Consider the following 17924-nt stretch of genomic DNA (forward strand, 5'->3'; position numbering starts at 1 on the left):
GCATGGTGTAGGTTTGATGAGTGAACTTGTCCCAGAGACTCTGGATGAGAGACAAGTGATTTCCTCTAAAAAGGGGCAATTTCTCAGACACAGGAATGGCAGGAGAGTAGGAACCTGCCTACTGATCTGCTGAGATCTCCTGGTCTGCTCAAAAGGTGCCATATTCATGTGCTGATATCCCCATCTCTCCTACAGGAGCAGAGCTGCTTGGTTCCACACTCACTGCCTACCCCTTAACACTGGTCCACTTTTTCATTCCCAGTGTCAGAACTTGTTAGACAAACTAAAATTAAACTTGAAGAGCAGCATTTCATCTGCTTCACGTGCCCCTGCAGTTCAAAAGAGACATTAGAAATGTCAAATGCCTACAAACAACCTACAGTGGGACTCTCCTCGAGTCTCCTCCCTTCTCCTCCCCTCCCGGAGGGAGGACAGAGATGCCCCTCGTGCTCCCAGGCACCCACCACAGCAGTCCCTGGGGATGGCCATACCTGGGACATGCCTGCTGCTCTGCCCTGACACCTGGCTGCAATGGGGCCCAACAGAACGAATGGGCCGCTTGGCAAAACACAAGTCTGTGCACTTGACTTTTGTGAATTCACAGTGATTTCCAGGGAATGGACAAAGCAGGGAGCTAGAGGAAACAGGCACATCCATCTCTGGTTTCCTCTCCTGCTTTGTCCGTGCAGTAAATTTTGGAGGTTAAAGCTATAAAATGCACATCACCCTGTCTGCCCCCGGCCCTTGGCAAAGCAGCACCGCTCCCTCCCACAATGATTACCCACAGGAGAAAGGTGTTTCTGTGCATTACTGGTTCAGGCAATTAATTTGCAGCCACAATAATGAATCTAAGACCTCTGCCTGATTTCTCCCTCGCTGCCAGGCACTCAGCTGTCTGGGCAGAGTCCCTAGTAAGTAATTTCCCTGCATATCTCCTCAGGCCAATAGGAAACTCCATGAGTCACTTTCCTCCCTTTTAACAGCAGTAAGCGACAACTGGGAATCAGAAACTTCCTGTGAAAACAAAGGCACAAAGCCTTGCCTTGACAAGTCTAAATCACAAGGAAATCTTTGCCAGTCCCCCAGCTAAGGTTGCCATGCCTCTCCCGGCACTGCCCTGCTCTGTGCAGCAGCAGCCCCCCAGCGCTGCTGGAGGTGTGGGAAGCTTGTCCCTCCCCACAGAATCGTGTAACCATTAAGGCTGGAAAAGACCATCAGGATCGAGTCCCACAGTTAACCCAGCACTGCCAGGTCCACCACTTAACCATGTCCCTCCCTAGGCAGCACACCAGCATGCTTTTTGAACACTTCCAGGGACAGGGATTCATTCCACACTTTCTTGGGCAACCTCTTCCAATGCTTCACCACACTTTATGTGAAGAAATTTTTACTAATATCCAATTTAAACCTCCCTTTACAGTTTGAGGCCTTTTCTTCTTGTTCTATTGCTTTTTACCTGTGAGAAGAAACTGAGTCCCACCTGGCTACAGCCTCCTTTCAGGCAATTGTGGAAAGTAACAAGGTCCCGCTGAGCCTCTTTTTCTCCAGGCTAAACACCCCCAGCTCCCTCAGCTGCTCCTCACAGCACTTGTGCTCCAGAGCCTTCCCCAGCTCCGTTGCCCTTCTCTGGACACGCTCCAGCCCCTCAATGTCTTTGTTGCAGTGAGGGGCCCAGAACTGAACACAGGATTTGAGGCGAGGCCTCAGCAGTGCCGAGTCCAGGGGGACGGTCACTGCCCTGCTCCTGCTGGCCACACCACTGCTGATCCAGGCCAGGGTGCCACTGGCCTTCTTGGCCACCTGGGCACTCTGCTGGATCATGTTCAGCCACTCATTGATCAGCACCCCCAGGTCCTTTTCTGGTGGGCAGCTTTCCAGCCATGCATCCACGCTGCATCCATACCTCTAAATTGAAGGGTGCCAGGGGATGTTGCTGGGACAGAAAAGGTGTGCTCTCAGGGCTAATTTTTTTGTAAGCTCATTGACATTTGTTGGCCAGGACCAACAAGTACACAGCCAGCAGGTCCTGGGTCATGTCCAGAAGTTTACATGGGCCAGACCTCATTCCCTCTGGTCAGTGGCTGCACCAAGAGGCTGGCCTTGGCAAAAGGACCCTTGAACCCCTGTTGTAATATTGGAGGCAGAAGGCTTCCCAGCATTATCACAGCTCACAAAATGCACGCAGAAGTGGCAGCACAGAAGGTCCTTGGAAGTTTTCACATCTGAAAGGAGCACACTACTGTCAAGTTCAACTGAACCTCAGGTGGATTTTGAGAATCATGATTTGAGGCTGAACCTTCAAAAATACTCCTAAGTCACTTAGGAATCTAGTCTGTGCTATTAACCATTGCAGGAGGGAACAGAGATCTTGCTTGTACATGACATGCTTTTATTGTCAAGTCTTGGGTAACATTGCCCAACAGAGCAAGCAAAATGTAATTTTTTTCCTTATCAAGCAGAAAACTCTTTAAAATGAAAAAAGACTAGTTCCAGGGATCTGAGCTAATGTCTAAAAACATGGCCTCAACCCCCCCAGGTTCCCAGGAAAATCACTTTGCATTGCTACACACACTGTTTTATTTGGACTCACTCTCATCTCCATGAGAATATTCTCCTCCCACTCCAACTTATTACAGCAAAATAATTTAAAACTAACTCATGGAATCAAAAATTAATCCCATGCTGAGTGGTATTATGATTGCTGGAGCAAGCAGTAATTCCTGCCCAGCATCCTTGTCTGTGAACAGATCAAAGCCAGCACTAAAGTCAAACACATCCTCAGCTAAGAAGGGCAGCCCCACCACTGCCGTTCCCAGCTGAGCAAAAAAGCTTGCCCCAATGGATCATCTTTGGAGTTTACATGCCCTAGAGCTGGGATGCAGATAATCTTCACAGCTGTAGGTTACACTGGGGTTGGATGAGGACCATGAGGTTGAAGTGGGACACACAGGTGAGCAGAAACTCCAGCTGAGGTGAGCAGGACTTCAGTATTCATCTTCCCACAGGAGCACCGTGAAGGCTGTTATCTAGGCTCCCTCTTTCCCAGAGATACATGAAGCCTGAAGTCATGCTCACAAACAGCTGATCATCAGAGACTGCATGGAGCTGAGTTCCCAGGCAGGCCAGCATGTGAAGGGCACTATCAAAGGGGAGGTTTTCCATCAGAGCAGCTTTGTTCTGTGTGTTGCACATCGCAGGGAGCCGCTGGGCACAGCTCTGACGGCAGCGGCCAGTCTGGCTCGGTCGCCTTTGCTGGGACTGCTCTAACCCGCCCAGTCCTTGGCTGACTCCAGTAGTGACTTGAGAAACAGGCTCCAAGTCATCAGAGGAAGCCTGTGGTGGTGAGTGGCCTTGGGTTTAACAATCCCTAGTTTGTTCTTGTGGCCGCTGGTTTCCTGCCCAGGTTCCAGCAGGCTGTGCCTGGCCAGATGAAGCTGGTCCCATACAGAAAACCCCATGATAGGTGATGTCTTTTGATCCTTGTAAGCCTGCAAGCATGAAGTAGAGCTATCAGGGCACATCCCCTGCATGAGCAACACTGCTTTGCTTTTGGGATCCACAACAGTTTGTGCTTCACTGACAGTGGTGGGACAAAGTACCTGACTGAACAGGACACCTGTTGATTTCCAGGACACCTTGCTGTCCCTGTGACCTTGCAGAGGATTAAGCTGTACTCATAGAAACCAGCTGGATTTCCTCATCACTCCTGACACATGAGCTGGGAAATCAAGGCCATCAGTGCCTTCAAAGGTGACTTTTGCCCAAGTGACTGTTCCTCACTTCACACTAACTACAGCTGCTCCAGGTGAACACAATGCACAGATAATACCGTCTCAAACCCATATGGCAGTGATGGCAATGGGTTAAGGACTGCACCACACGAGCCAATGTCTTTTTTAAGCCTTTGGGTATAGTTAGAGCTGACATTTTGGTCACCTTTTCAACTCATGTAAATGGTCACAGGAAGGAGTTACCCAGTTGAGTTACATGTAATGGTAAGGGGGAAAGTTTATTTTCTTTTTCATTTGCTTTACAGCCAATAGACAAAGAACAAACCAACATTTCTGGGCTCTTTAGATCTAGGTTTTTTGTTTGTCTCAGTGCAGTGCAATCAGCAGTACTTTAAGGTGGGACTCACACCAGATCTGTTCATCCCAGCCCAATCTGTCCCCTCTTGCAAATTTTTACTGCCTTTAATAGGAAAGCAGGTTTTCATTCTACAATACTAGGAAAATACAGGAAAAAAAACCCTTGCCTTTGTCCCCAACCCTGTGTAACCAGGTCTTCTGTAAACTTCAAGCAGGCCTGGGAACAGTCCCATCAGCTCCTACTCCAGCAGCCACAGCAGCATTTTTTATGTCTGTTGTGTTAGCTGAGGGGACAAAAACATTGACTGGATTCCATCATCATGAGATTAATCATTCGCCTGGATTTCCAACCAGACTCCTCTTCCCTGGGTAAAACTTTGGCATTAATGTTTAAAATTCTTCTGACTGTTCTCCATTTCAATTAGCAAGTGGAAATCTCCCTGGCCTGTGCTAGGGGAAAAAACAGTCCTTTAGATTAAAGTGGGCTCTAATTCATATTTCTGCCTTCCACATTCAAAGTAGCATGTTGGTAAAGCAAGTGACCTGTTTGATGGAGATGGAAGGATATAATCCATCAGCTGCAAAGGGTGAGTGCTGTGCCCCAAGTGAAGTGATCTCATTTCAGTGTGGCTAAAGGCAAGGGAGAGCACTGGGTGATTCTGCCAGTATATCCACAATGGCAATTTTAGGCTTCTTATGAGGGAAAAATTATTGCCTTATATCTTACTGTTAATGTACCTACAGGATAAATAAAACATCCAGGATCTGCTACTAAATAATAAGAAAACCCACAAAACTGTGTAGCTCAAGGAAAAGTGTAGTGTTTTTCTGTTGCATTCTCAAAGGCATGAGAGAAAATGTATTGGTTTTGTCAAAGGAGATGACTTGTGATGCACTCTCTCCCTGCAAATTTAGAGAAAAACCATTCTGGAAATGGGAACCTCCAGACGAGTATTTAGGCACAAAGCTACAGCCACCAAAATGACTTTGCTGACCTGAACTGCATTTTGCTACATCCCCCTAGTCCTGTGCTTTTGCACCAGAGCAAGGACTCATAACCCTGATGTAGTATCACATAAGCTGATAAAGACCTCTAAAACCATTGAGTCTGGCCATAGAGAGCTTGGGCCCTGCCTCCCCCCCACGTTAAATGTAGTTGTGTAAAAAAAAATCCTCTAAATAGTAAAACCTCTGTATAAGCCTCACTGATTTTCTTGCTGCCTTTTTGTGCCTTGTCAGTGCACACACACTCAAGGATCACTTGTCCAGAAATATTTTCCTCTGACAGAGTTGGAACCTGAAGCTGCACACAAGCTGTTCTGAATTTGAGCATAAGGCTGGGCTCAGACCACAGCAGACACTTCTACCTGGGATGTCACCAGGAACCTGGAAAAAAAACCTTTCCCCATGTCCTCAAACATATCCAAAAAGCACAGTGGCTTGGGAAAAAAGGCAGGGAAACTCACAAAGGGGAATGACCCAACACTGGGATGAGCAGAGGTGAGGGAGGGATGAAGAACTAAGCCATAGGCCACGCTTGTTTCTGGGAGCCATGGATGAAACAGCAGCTTCCTGAGATGCCCACAGGGAGCCAAGCACTGTTGCCTTGAGCAAGACTCTCTAAGGACACCCAAACCTCTGCTGCAGAACTGTGACATTTTGGGTTGACCCACCACCTCCCACCAACTCCTGTGCAAGCCTATCACCCTATTCCTCTTTGCAGAATAAACTTTTGCAAGAAGTTTGGCATCATCAAAGAGACACCCATCCTATGATCACAAACACTGGAGGCAGAAAGCGCAGTCACATGCAGCCCAACCATCCACCCCATGGCAGGCAGAGCCCGGGCTGTGCGGCTCTTCCCTGCCGGCACATCGGGAGATGTGGTTTGCTCTGTTTAAAAAGGAAACAGTAACATCAACTTGCATTACCTCATTACGCCCAGAAGTGCAGAGCTGAAGTTACCAGCAGAACTGCTCCGGTGTTACTTCTTCACTGACATTGCATTAAGACTTTATTTTGCAACAAATTTAAGTGCTCGGTCACATACCCGGCATTCCTTCACCACCAAGAATCATTCCAGGGCTAATGCCTGTGAACTGAATGAGAGTCCACTTGGATTAGATGTAAGAAAGAAGCTTTTTACAAGGAGGGTGGTGAGACACTGGCACAGCTTGCCCAGAGAGATGGTGATTGCCCCATCCTTGGAAACATTCAAGGCCATGTTGGATGGGGCTCTGAGCAACCTGGTCTAGTGGAAGGAGACCCTGTCCATGGCAGGAATCTTTGGAACTAGCTGACCTTTAAAAGGTCCCTTCCAACCCAAACCATTATATGATCTTATGACTTCATTTTACTTATGACTTCAGAGAGCTTATTAAAAACATGGCCAAAAAAGTAACTTTTTTAAGCAGCAATTGTTTATTATTGGGAAGAACATTAGGACTTTATTTTTTTTTCTTTTACATATATTCAATTTGAATAAAAATAATTTAAAATTTTTATTTTCTCTTTATATTACATGAAAATAACTTGAAACAAGAACTGTGAATTTTGGAAGCAAGAAACATTGACAAAACTGTTATTTAGCTGCTGAGATGTAGTTCTTGGATTTTTTTTCCCAAAAAAACCCCTCAAATAGAGAAACAATCAAATTGTCATTCCAGTGGAGAAACTTAATCCATTTATAAAATATCTTTAAGTTTCAGAATGGTATATAGTTACACTAGAAAGTATTAATAATATAGTGTGTGAGTTCTAATATACCACCTAAAATATATAACTTCTCAGACTTTACAAGGTCAAATACTTTAGACCATATTCCAGTGGAAAAACACTACAAATCTCTTACAATCCTTTTAAAGTACTTGTTCAATTAACTTTTATTTCCTTTTTAGGAATTCAAATATAATTCCAAGCAACAAAATATTGCATACAAACTAGCTTACAGAACTTTATTCACACTAAATTGGACAACCACTGTTTCAAAGGATGAAGCACCTTTAGTAACAGTGACCAAACATCACTGTTAGTGTAGCTGATGAAGAAGCAGATTTTGTGCACAAATTGGTAAAACTTTCATGACAATAAATCTGGTAAAAATTACAGTATATTCAGTATTAAGAAATTCAGCTATCTGGAATTAAAATATGCTTATGGCTGGGGTAGGATTACAGTGTTAGAAAACAAACAGTCTACTAATTAGTCCAGTTCATATTATCTGATAAAGACTTCCAATAAAACACTGATTTCTTCTTGGTTTTGTTTTTAAAATACATGCAACCTACTGCAATTTCCCTGGCTTATCTCACCTCTTTTCAGTTTTTTCAATTGAATGTGAATATAGTTCCTCTTTTCATTAACTTCTAGGGTAATGAACACCATTCAGCATCACCTGAATGGGTTATAATTTTAAAAAGCCCAAGAAAGCAAGGGAAAAAAAAAAAGCAATTAGCATGTCAAGGTCTCACTTTAGAACACAAATCTGCAGAACTATGTACAGTAAAAATGAGATGGACTTTGTGTAGGTAGCTATTTGCATTGAGTACCATATCAAGTTTAATGTAACTGTGCCAGTCATAGGTCTGACGGCCCGATGGGAAAACCGCTCTTCACCAACTACAAGGAAAAAAGACTATTAATGATTGTCAAAACTGTTCTCTGTAACAGCCTAACCTCAGGGGTCAGTTCTCTTCCAAAGAAATGCTTGAATCACAGGCTGGTGCTGTAGCCCAACAAACAACCTGATGCCATCTAAGGCGACAATGTCAAACCCTTTCAGAAATAAACATTTTTCTTCAGTATATTTTAGTTGGGGAGGGGGGAGTTGTTTTGCTTTGTTTTGTTTTGTTCTTGGCTTTTTTATTTTTGTAACTGTCGGCTGTTTCCAGCCCCATCTCAGAGGCTGGAAGGCTTCATTCTTTCCTCTGCCAGTTGTGTGCTTTTCCACTTGGCAGATGCTGACCACCACACCCACTGCTCCTTGGCGCACAGCAGCCACTGGTACCACCTTCTTGTTTCCCTTGTCCGTTATCTGCATCATCAGTGGAATTTACAGCCCTGGAATGTGATTTCTGAATCAATATGCATTTTCTTTTCCTAAGGAATGCCTCATTTTGCAACCACAGCTGTGTAAAAATACCCTAATTTTAACTAATGAGGGGGTGGTGGCTATTTTGAGACAAATCAGTGATGCAATTTAGAAAACCAGGGAGGCATTTTGACCAGACTGCAGTATTTTTAAGATCAGCTAAAATTTTGGACCTAAACTATGCCAATTGTCTTTCTTTCTAAATTAAGAATTACTTTTAGTTTTACCAAGAAATATTCTACTGGTATGATCTATGGAATTTTTGAAATTATGAAGCATATTTATGTTTTACTTCTCTTCTCTAAATATATTACTCATTTGTTTAATTCATTCAAGATTCTACCATACTGTCAACCAACTATAGTAATCCAGAAGTGTTTTCTGCTTATGGAAGGGGCTTAATCACTAAGCCACACCCCCCTGCAAAGCTTCAGTATTTCTGATTGGTAAAAAGCATTTCTCATTGAAGTAATACTGAAGTGGAGCTCTAGCCCTCCTCCATATATATATGACTGTCAAGTTAATTAACTTTTCAGGATAAAATGCTGATCACATTCAACGATGAGCCACACTGCTGTGTTCAAGACAGCTCCAACGGTAGCTCTGGTGGCACAACTGTGTATCTTGGGTCAAGGTTAGGCGTGAAATCCTTGAAGTTCTTAGATGCTTCAGTACCAAACACATCTAAAACTTTCCTGTTCATGAGAGCAAACCTGAAAAAGACAAGAAACATGAATGCATGACTCACTTACTTACAAAAAAATAAAATTATTTACTGTCATGAAAATTTACCAAAATCTCTGACATACAGGCTTCAACCTGCACTCTTCAGAGACTGACAGTTTTTCACCTCGGGCAATAAAGATTTTTTTAAAAAATGCATTTGAAAAATGTGGCTACTAATGTGGCTACTAGTGTTTGTGTAAGTGTACTTTAAATAATGCAACTTCTGAAAAAAAAGGAAAGACTCCACTTCTACTTTCAATTCCACAAAAAAAAGGTCTAACCAAACTACACTACTGTTCTCTGTCACTCCAGCAGAGCAAACTGTGGCCCTGCCTGCCCAAGTCTGGATGCCAATTTTACAGGTGTTACAACCTATTTCCATTGTGTTGTTCTCTACAACTATAGAATGAAAAGTGTATGAAATGTCAAAAGAAATTGTCTTTATGTAGAGAGTGTCAAAATTACTATTATAGAGATTTGCTTCAGATAAAATAAATCAGAACTTCTATTCCTTCCTCTATTTCAACTAAGGCAAGTTTAGGATTAGGACAAAATGAAAAAATGCAGCCAAAACTGGACATCTGCACTAACATCATTCCCTGTATCATGTTTGTATGGCCTCAGAGGTTGCCTGAGGACTGCCTTCAGGCATCCCAAGGAAAGCGTCCCACTAAATCTTGCAATATATTCAATGATCTCATGTGTGTACTGTGCCACAGGGAGTGTAGGTTCAACATGCTCCAGGGACTGGCCTCTGATTTCACTTCTATTTTTACAGCCCAGAGAGCTCATTGTCACGAGAAACATTACCTTTTATAACCCCATTCATAAACTGATCAAGATTTGCATGCCTTGTTCCTGACATACACTGCACCAGTATGTAACAGTGTACACTTCATTAAACTGTATTTTTGTAAGTCAGTTACAGCAAGATCTCTTTTTAAAAGGACATTTTTTAGATTCCTGAAGCAAATAGGAAAAATAGTCAGTTAATATTACAGTGTATATTCATGACTGTGATCAGTGAATAATTTTCATTAGCTTTCCAAGAAAAAAAAAAATCCTTTCTCAACTGAAACAGTTATAAAAAAAGTACTGAAACTTCCAAGTATTCTTAGGAGATATTCTGACATTTCTAGTAATGCTTTTAAGCCCATAGTAATACAGTGTTGCCAAGCACTGTATACTAAGTTATTTCTTCAACATGTATAGTGGTTCACTGGATTCTTCACGTTCCAGTGGAATCTGAAAGCATCCCATTCTCCAAGTGAACTAAAAAGGCTTCAAGTAAAACACTCAAAACACTCATCTGCTAAATAATCTTCACTTGAGTTAACTAGTGAAGACTAGGCTACTCCTGTCATTACACTAAACCCAGCAATGTCATTTGAGCAGCAAAGAACTTCAAGAGTACTGGAAACCGTTTGAAAAGCAAAGTAAATCCACAGGAAATTAGCCCTCGTACTTCTAGGGCTCTGCTGTTGACAGTGAATGACACAGAAAGCTGAGTGTGATCAATGACAGGTTTAGACAAGCCATAACACACCCCTGAGTACATACCTGCCCTTTGTTAGTCGTAAAAGAAATTTCCAGTACGAAGGTCTCAGGTTCTGAACTTCCATCACAGCCTGCAACGAGAGGATTCTGTCAGAGCCAGTTGACAGTGTCAGACAAAAGCTGCTACATTAGGTTGTCAAAATTAGCAAAAGGATTGTTATGGAACTGATTTCTACTGCTCCCTGCTGAATTCAATGCTCTGTATGACCACCATCAGCAGAGACTGATATTCCCAGGATACAATATTTTACCAGTGGTGAGAATTAATTTACATCTCATTGCAGAGAAAGCAACAACAATCATTCCTATGTACATGACTTTAGACTGTGGATGCCAAATTCACCTCCCACTTAATCCCCTATCCATTCTGCATTTCATGATCCACCATTTCTTGTAGTCATATTTGTATTTCATGTTACATTATCTTAGATAATGTCATATAGCCAAAATCCATGTCTTCTCTATTCCGTTACTCTTCTGGGCCACTTAGAAATATAGCCAATAACAAACATCTCAGCACAGATCCTTTTCCTAATTTCTCCTTCTGTCTTTCTGCTAAACCTAGCAATTTGTTTCTAGTTTTGGATTTGCTTTCCAATTAGTTATTAAGTAATCAAAAAATACTTCTCATTTGAACTTTTTGTCTGTGAGTCTCACACGACTGTCCCTGACAGCAGTATTTCAGAGACCTTCAGGCACATGCCAAGCACTAAAATATCAATTTACTTTGATACTAGACTTAAGAGATATTCCCAAGTACATGGGAACAATGAGGAGGAGGAGCATCTCTTAAAGGTCCTGTTAAGCACAAGACTGCAGAAGATTGCTTTAGGATCATTTTATATTCTCTTTGTTGGGGAACACAAAAAATATACATCATCATGGAGGTCCAGAGAATACACAATTCATGCAGGAATGTTTCAGCAGAAGGTCTAGAAACAGCGAGGTGCAGTAGAATAGTGGAGCTATTTGGGTAGCACTGGATAGTTGCTTTTCTAGCCAATTCAGATGATAAAAGAGCTGAGGGTAAAGGCATGTAGCTAACTTGAGGAGTGCAAAAGATGGTAACTACAGCTTGTGTCAAATGTAATACTTCAGGTTTTTACTATTTTTTTGCAAACTTTTTCAACTAGGCAACATTAATTCAAGTCAGCTGACAGTGGAAACTTCCACTTGATTTAAAAAAAACATATTGTATTACACTGTTTATCTTCTTGAGAAATTGTCCTTTCACATGCATATGGAAGTTTATACATTAATGTTCATCTTCTGGGTGAGTGCATTTTAAGATCCTTTCCAAAAAATTCAATGCTTTGTATAATGTATTCAGCTATAAGCACAGAAGAAACTGAGTCCTAGAAATGACCTTCCCACAGTGACACTCAAAACCAGGATGCAGCAGCAAGATGCTGTGAATCACTACATCTCACCATCTTTTCTACGGAACTGTCTCCCTGTGCTCCTCTTTACATTTAACATTTGATTTAAAGAACTTCATGCTCTGTTAGAGAACATACTTACTGCCTGAAAGCATATCGATGTAGAAATGGCATAGATGATGCTGTCTGCGTGAGGAAAATAGGGAACCTTCCCTGCTTCAATGCCTTTGAAGTATATAGTCTATAAAAATAAAAAATGTTGAATGCAACAAAACCAAAGTATCTTTTTATTTTACCATTTAGAAAAAAAAAACCAACCAAACATCAACTTTGTATTTTTTTATATGTCCACAAATGTGACATTGGTTAAGATAGATTATAGAAGTTGGACAAGATCAATCTAATAAGAGGCTATTAATGCACAGAACAGGACTAGCAACACCTTGGGTGTTACACAACCTGAAGATAAAAAGGGCAAATTTTGCTCTGTTAAATTCTTCATTTTAAAAAAGCAGAAGAACAATGCAATAACTATTCCAACAAAGTGAATATTCACTGTCCTTAAACAGCTTGAAATCACATACTTTACTTTCTGAGAAAACATGTACAGTTTATTTTCCTGAGCACAGCCTGACCTTGCAAAGCAGCACACGCCTCTTTGGTCAGTTACCCTTGGCTTGTGTAAGATGATAAAAGTAGTAAAAAAAAAAAAAGAAAAAAGAAAAAGAAAGAAAGAAAGAACACACAGCACTTTTCTTATTTCACTGCATCCATGATATCTCAAAGTCCAGAGAAAACCATTACCAATACAAGCTAATACTGACTTTTTACAACTGGTGCTCTAAAAGTCAATATGGGTAACTCGGATTTGCCTTTATAGGACCTATATTGAACTGCCTTCAGAGGCTGGATAACCAGGAGGAGGAACAGAGAGTATCTTCCCTTTTTATGTTTAATTTTATGTGTAACAAAAAAAAGCTCCTTCTTTTTATATTCTTTAAAATGAATTCTGCTCTGGTAATGGAGGTGGATAAATATCACTAGAGAACAAGGCCTTCAAGATCTGCAGGAGAAATATGTGTTTCAGGTATGATGCACAGTGAGAGAACATTATAAACTCATTCCAGTGGTGTTGGGGAATTAACCATGACTAAGTGTCAGTTTTCTGGAAAAATCACAGTAAGAAATCAAATGCTGGTTAGAAAGGTATAATCAACATACCCAAACTCTATTTTTTTCCCTGGGCTCCTAATTTTAACAAGTTCAGAGAAATAATTCAAGCCTGAAGACTAGTAATTAGAGCAAAGTTCATTCCAAAGCTGGGAATTCAATCAGCTGTAGTACACTGACAAACAACTTCAGCTATAGACTAAAACCTAAGCTATTCTGAGTTATCGTAGACTGTTGAATGCCAAAATTAGGGAACAAAGGCAGGAAGTTAAGCTGTAGCTTTTGGCAATAAATCTGCAATTAAGGACTAGGTCTGATTTATGTTTCTGGCAGAATAGACATTCTTGGAACTTTCTGATTTGAAAAATCTGCAAAAACCACAAAGCAAAGGGTTGTCAGGAGATTAAAAAAAATCATGGAGAATATACATGAAGATCAGTGGAAAAAGGACATTTAAAAAGAGTTAAAGAAAAGAAACTAAGAAAGAAAGAAAAATGAGACCACATGGCAGCATTGCCTCTTGGCACACATGTACTGAAATACCATCACCATACAACTTTATATTTTACTGGAATTGCCTGATGAAAGTTCATTTTCTTTTGTCCTGCCTTGAAAAAATAGATGAAATGAAGACCTCTTTTAGAAGGGCAATAACTTACCTCTACTAATTTAGACACCAGATACATAGAGATAGTTGTACTTTTGTAAAACATCATAGAGATTCCTGCTAGACACCCTGTAACAATTAGAAAAGCATTGTTAAGGTTGTGATTTGTGTTGTTAAGGTCACTGTTGTGTGTCAGCCCAACAAACACTGCACAAGACTATTTATTTTTGTTGCTACAGACAGCACAGTTCAGTGATGTTCTTTTGCTGCCCATCCAAATATGGTTTGTAGAACTAAAAAGAGAAAGTTTCAAAATGTTGTAACAAATCTGTACTTCAGTGCTCAGGAGCACACTATCAAATTTCTCTGGTCTCTGTGGGATGAGAGTTCCAACATGCGACAGATGCGCATGCAGGAAGGGCCTCACCACCACACAAATTTCATGGCAAAAGGTTCTTTCTTTGTACCCACTGGAGCCCAACGTGTATTCTGTGACATATGGAAAAGTATTTTCGTCTCACATCTCTACAGCTGCAAATTAAAGGACAAGTTTATATTTGTGCACACAGTAATATACTAGGAGCTGACCATAAACACCGTATTTGACTGAATTTACCTTACAGTTTTAATTGCAACTCTTTCTTTGAAACTACTAGAAGCACCACTGTCACTTTGACAAAACCTTGATGTACACAGTCCTATTTTCATCCCAGCAGTCTGAAAAAGCAATAGGAGGACAGACTAGAGGGATACTTACAGAGTCCCAACACACACAGAACAAACTTTCAATGGACTCACCAGCTACAAGCGCATGAAGTTCATCATCTAGATTTCGGACCCAGCGCAGGAAGCAACTTGTACCCTGTAAGTGAACAGAATGCAGGCTGAGCCCTGCTCATTTCTTATAACACACATTACCTTATAATCTAGTAATAGAGCACACAGTATGAATTAAGAGTGTAGTGTGATAATGCCCATAAGCACAGAATCATAAAATGGTTTGTGTTGGAAGGGACCTTAAAGATCCTCTTGTTCCATCTCTCCTGCCACGGGCAGGGACAACTTCCACCAGACCAGATTGCTCAGAGCCCCATCCAGCCTGGCCTTGAACAGTTCCAGGAATAATGCATTCTTCTGCTTGGTAAGGCTGTTACAATAAAAGGCAATTTAATTGTTAAGTGAGGAAGCAAACTTTCCCATTGTAAGAGTACTGTAAGGGAAATGTAAAATCACATTGCAATTTCTTAAGAGCTGTAGAAATTTTCATTACTGGGACATGTTATGTCTGATTAGGTAATCTTTACCACATCAAGAAACACTAAATTACATCAACAGAAACACAAGAAATCAACACAACTAAAGAAGTTTTTTAAAAGCACTGGTGATACTGAAGTCCGGAGAGCTGGACATAGTACCCATAACATTTCAGTTTCTTAAATTTACAATTTACTGCTCCTATTTCTTTCAAAATCGGAGAGAAGATTAACCTAATTTGAATTTCAATCTAATACCAAAGCTAATCTTGAATTCATGTCATCCTCATTTGCTGTACCTCTCTAGACTCTTTCCCAGGATAAAGGTTTTTTTCAACTATATACCAAACCTCCAGATATCTTTTCATCCAATAAATTCTGGAACTAGGAAAACACAATAATCTAAAAAAGCAGAACTGTATATTCCCTTGGATGCAAAATGCCCCAAGCATTTATTTTTTTCTTGCCATGGTCCAATTTTTTTGAGTGACTAGAATCTTTGCTGCCCTACATGCCTATTTAGACTGAAAGAAAAATATAATGCAACTGAAATATGTGTAAGTTATAAAATGCAAACAATAACATATAGTAGATCAGAGAATTGGAGGATCATTTAGCATGGAAAGAAATTTTAAGATCAAATCCAACTGTTAATCTAGCATCCACCAAGTCCACCACTAAACTATATCCCCAAGTGCCACATCTACACACCTTTTCAACACTTCCAGAGCCAGCAATTCCACCACTTTCCTGGACATCCTGTTCCAGTACTTGACAACCCTTTAAGTGAAGGAAGATTTCCTACTATTGAATATCAACCTCCCCCAGGCAACTTGAGGCCAATTCCTCTTGTTCTTTCCCTTGCTACTTGGGAGTAGAGACTGACCTACACCTGACTGCATCCTCCTTTCAGGCAGTTGTAGAGAGCAATAAGGTCCTACCTGAGCCTCCTTTTCTCCAGGCTAAATACCCCCACCTTCCTCAGCCACTCCTCATCAGACTTGTGTTCCAGACCCTTCCCCAGCTCCATTGCCCTTCTCTGGACACACTCCAGCCCCTCAATGTCTTCGTTGTAGTGAGGAGCCCAAAACTGAACACAGTACTCAAGGTGCAGAGCACATACTTAAAAACTAGTAAATAAAGGTCAGAATATGTCACCCTCATAAAGGGACTATCCACTGGGCCAAATTGCACCTCTCAACTGGAGCTTTTAAACACATCAAAATCTTTTTAGCTTTTGTAATTTAAATGCTTTTCTTCTCTAAAGGCTTCTTTTCTTAAAGTTTAAGCAAAAATTTCATTTTTAAGCAAACTCTGAACAGCTCATTTGCACTTTGCCTTCAAAAATTTTAGACTCTGTAACCTACAAATTCTCGTCTCTCAATTTAATTACTAATCAAATGAAATGCTGTCTTGCTTATGTGTAAGACCTCCTTTTTTATTTTTCAGTAAATAATATTTACCCTGAATAATACAGCATGATCTTGAATTTGCAGAGCAAGTAAAGCGGCAGTTGAAAAATGCCATGTGATTAAGAATATAAAAGTGCAAAAGATACTTCAGCACTGCACTGTGCAATATATTCTGCTTTAGGGTGTGTGCTTTGCCACATTCTCTTTTGGCATAAATAAACATAATTTGATTAATTCCAACCATGCTGTATGAATGCCTATCAGCTCACAATCTGTCACCTTCTAATGGGGTAGAAAGGATAGACTTCCAAGCAGTAAGTGCAATGTCTCTTCAGCTACACACTGTACGTTCTTCAGTCCCCTGCTATTTAGTGTCAAGTAAGAATTCCAGATATGTGAGCCAGCAAAATGTGTACATGGCTTCTCTCTGGCAACACAGACACTACTGCAGCCACGACTTGTGCCTGCACTAAACTGCTTTTGTTTAGCAGCAAATCCCTCTGCTGTCTGAATTCACTTTCTCTGAAGTACTCGCTGTCTTCTGATCTTGAAAACAAATTGCAAAATCCAGCTGGTTTATTTAGAAATTACAGAAAAAACACATAGAATGGAAGAATAGCTTTCTGTTTACAATTTGATTACTGCAATAGCATAAAATTTGTCAGTGACATGCTGTAGGAAACAGTACCAGTACTATTAAGCAGCTTGACTTTTTAGCTCTTTGTGATATTCTGAAAAGGGAAATAAAAAACACAGCATTTGTAATTTCTGTATGCTAGAAACTTACTTTGTATATACTGACAAAAGATCCCAGGAAAGCTCCAAGCTGGAAATTTTCCTTGTTGTAGAAGAGGGAAAGTAGCCGTGATGGTTGTGTAAGCAGATGCCGGAAGGTGGAAGGAATCCGAAGGCAACACTGGATCAGGTAACCAATGCTAAACATCCTAATGAAGCCCTAGAGAAAAGAGAGATTTTGTGGTAAGAAACCACAAATTCTGAAAAAGGAAAAGCAAAATCTTCTACAGAAGTTTATATTTTTGACATCGAATAGTTTAAAACCCACTCTGAAGGTAATATGTAAAATGCATAAATGTATCCTATCCCCACCTTCAAACTCAAGAGTTTTCTTTTTCCCAGTTACCCTGTAAAATAGCAAAAGCAGCAAAATCACAGACAATTGACTCTTCTTTAATTTCTATGAATTTCTGAAAGTTCTCAAGAGAGACACTTCTCTTGTATTCCAAAATTCTGTCCTTTAAAATAATCCTGATGACTTCATTTCCCTGTTACTGACCAGCTTTTAACCACAAATGGGTTTATAGAGGAAAGCAATGTTGTGGAAAAAAAAGAACACTTCTACACTCAAATGTCTGGAGAAAACAGTAAGGTGGAAAAAGTCCACCAAAAATAAATTTCAGAAAGTGTGAGAATTAGAAGTTAACCCTGGTGGCTTGGCACATGCTCACGAACTTTGCCTCAGCCAAACATGAGGTTGTCAGATGCCTGCAGCAAGGGAAAGGGAGAAACTGGAAGAGACTTCATGTGCAGAGCTAGTGAGAAAAGATAAATTGGGTTCCAAAGAACTTACTTACTATTCCACCTTGGATAAAGATCTGTTTTGTTTTGCTTTTTTTTTAACATG

General features: G+C 40.7%; 1 protein-coding gene across 1 annotated transcript in view; it reads right to left on the reverse strand.

Annotated features, from left to right (window-relative positions):
* Positions 1-6486: 6486 nt before the first annotated feature.
* The window catches only part of TMEM135 (transmembrane protein 135), a 157830-nt gene continuing 146392 nt past the window's right edge, over positions 6487-17924 (reverse strand). The window contains exons 10-15 of the mRNA XM_015641214.3: positions 17070-17237; positions 14416-14479; positions 13670-13746; positions 11983-12081; positions 10465-10532; positions 6487-8891 (exon numbers count right to left, since the gene is read on the reverse strand). Of these exons, the coding sequence (XP_015496700.1) occupies positions 8759-8891; positions 10465-10532; positions 11983-12081; positions 13670-13746; positions 14416-14479; positions 17070-17237 (609 nt within the window). The 3' untranslated portion in view covers positions 6487-8758. The remainder of the gene's footprint in view (positions 8892-10464; positions 10533-11982; positions 12082-13669; positions 13747-14415; positions 14480-17069; positions 17238-17924) is intronic.

Source organism: Parus major, chromosome 1 (assembly GCF_001522545.3).
Source record: "Parus major isolate Abel chromosome 1, Parus_major1.1, whole genome shotgun sequence".
NCBI lineage: Eukaryota > Metazoa > Chordata > Aves > Passeriformes > Paridae > Parus > Parus major.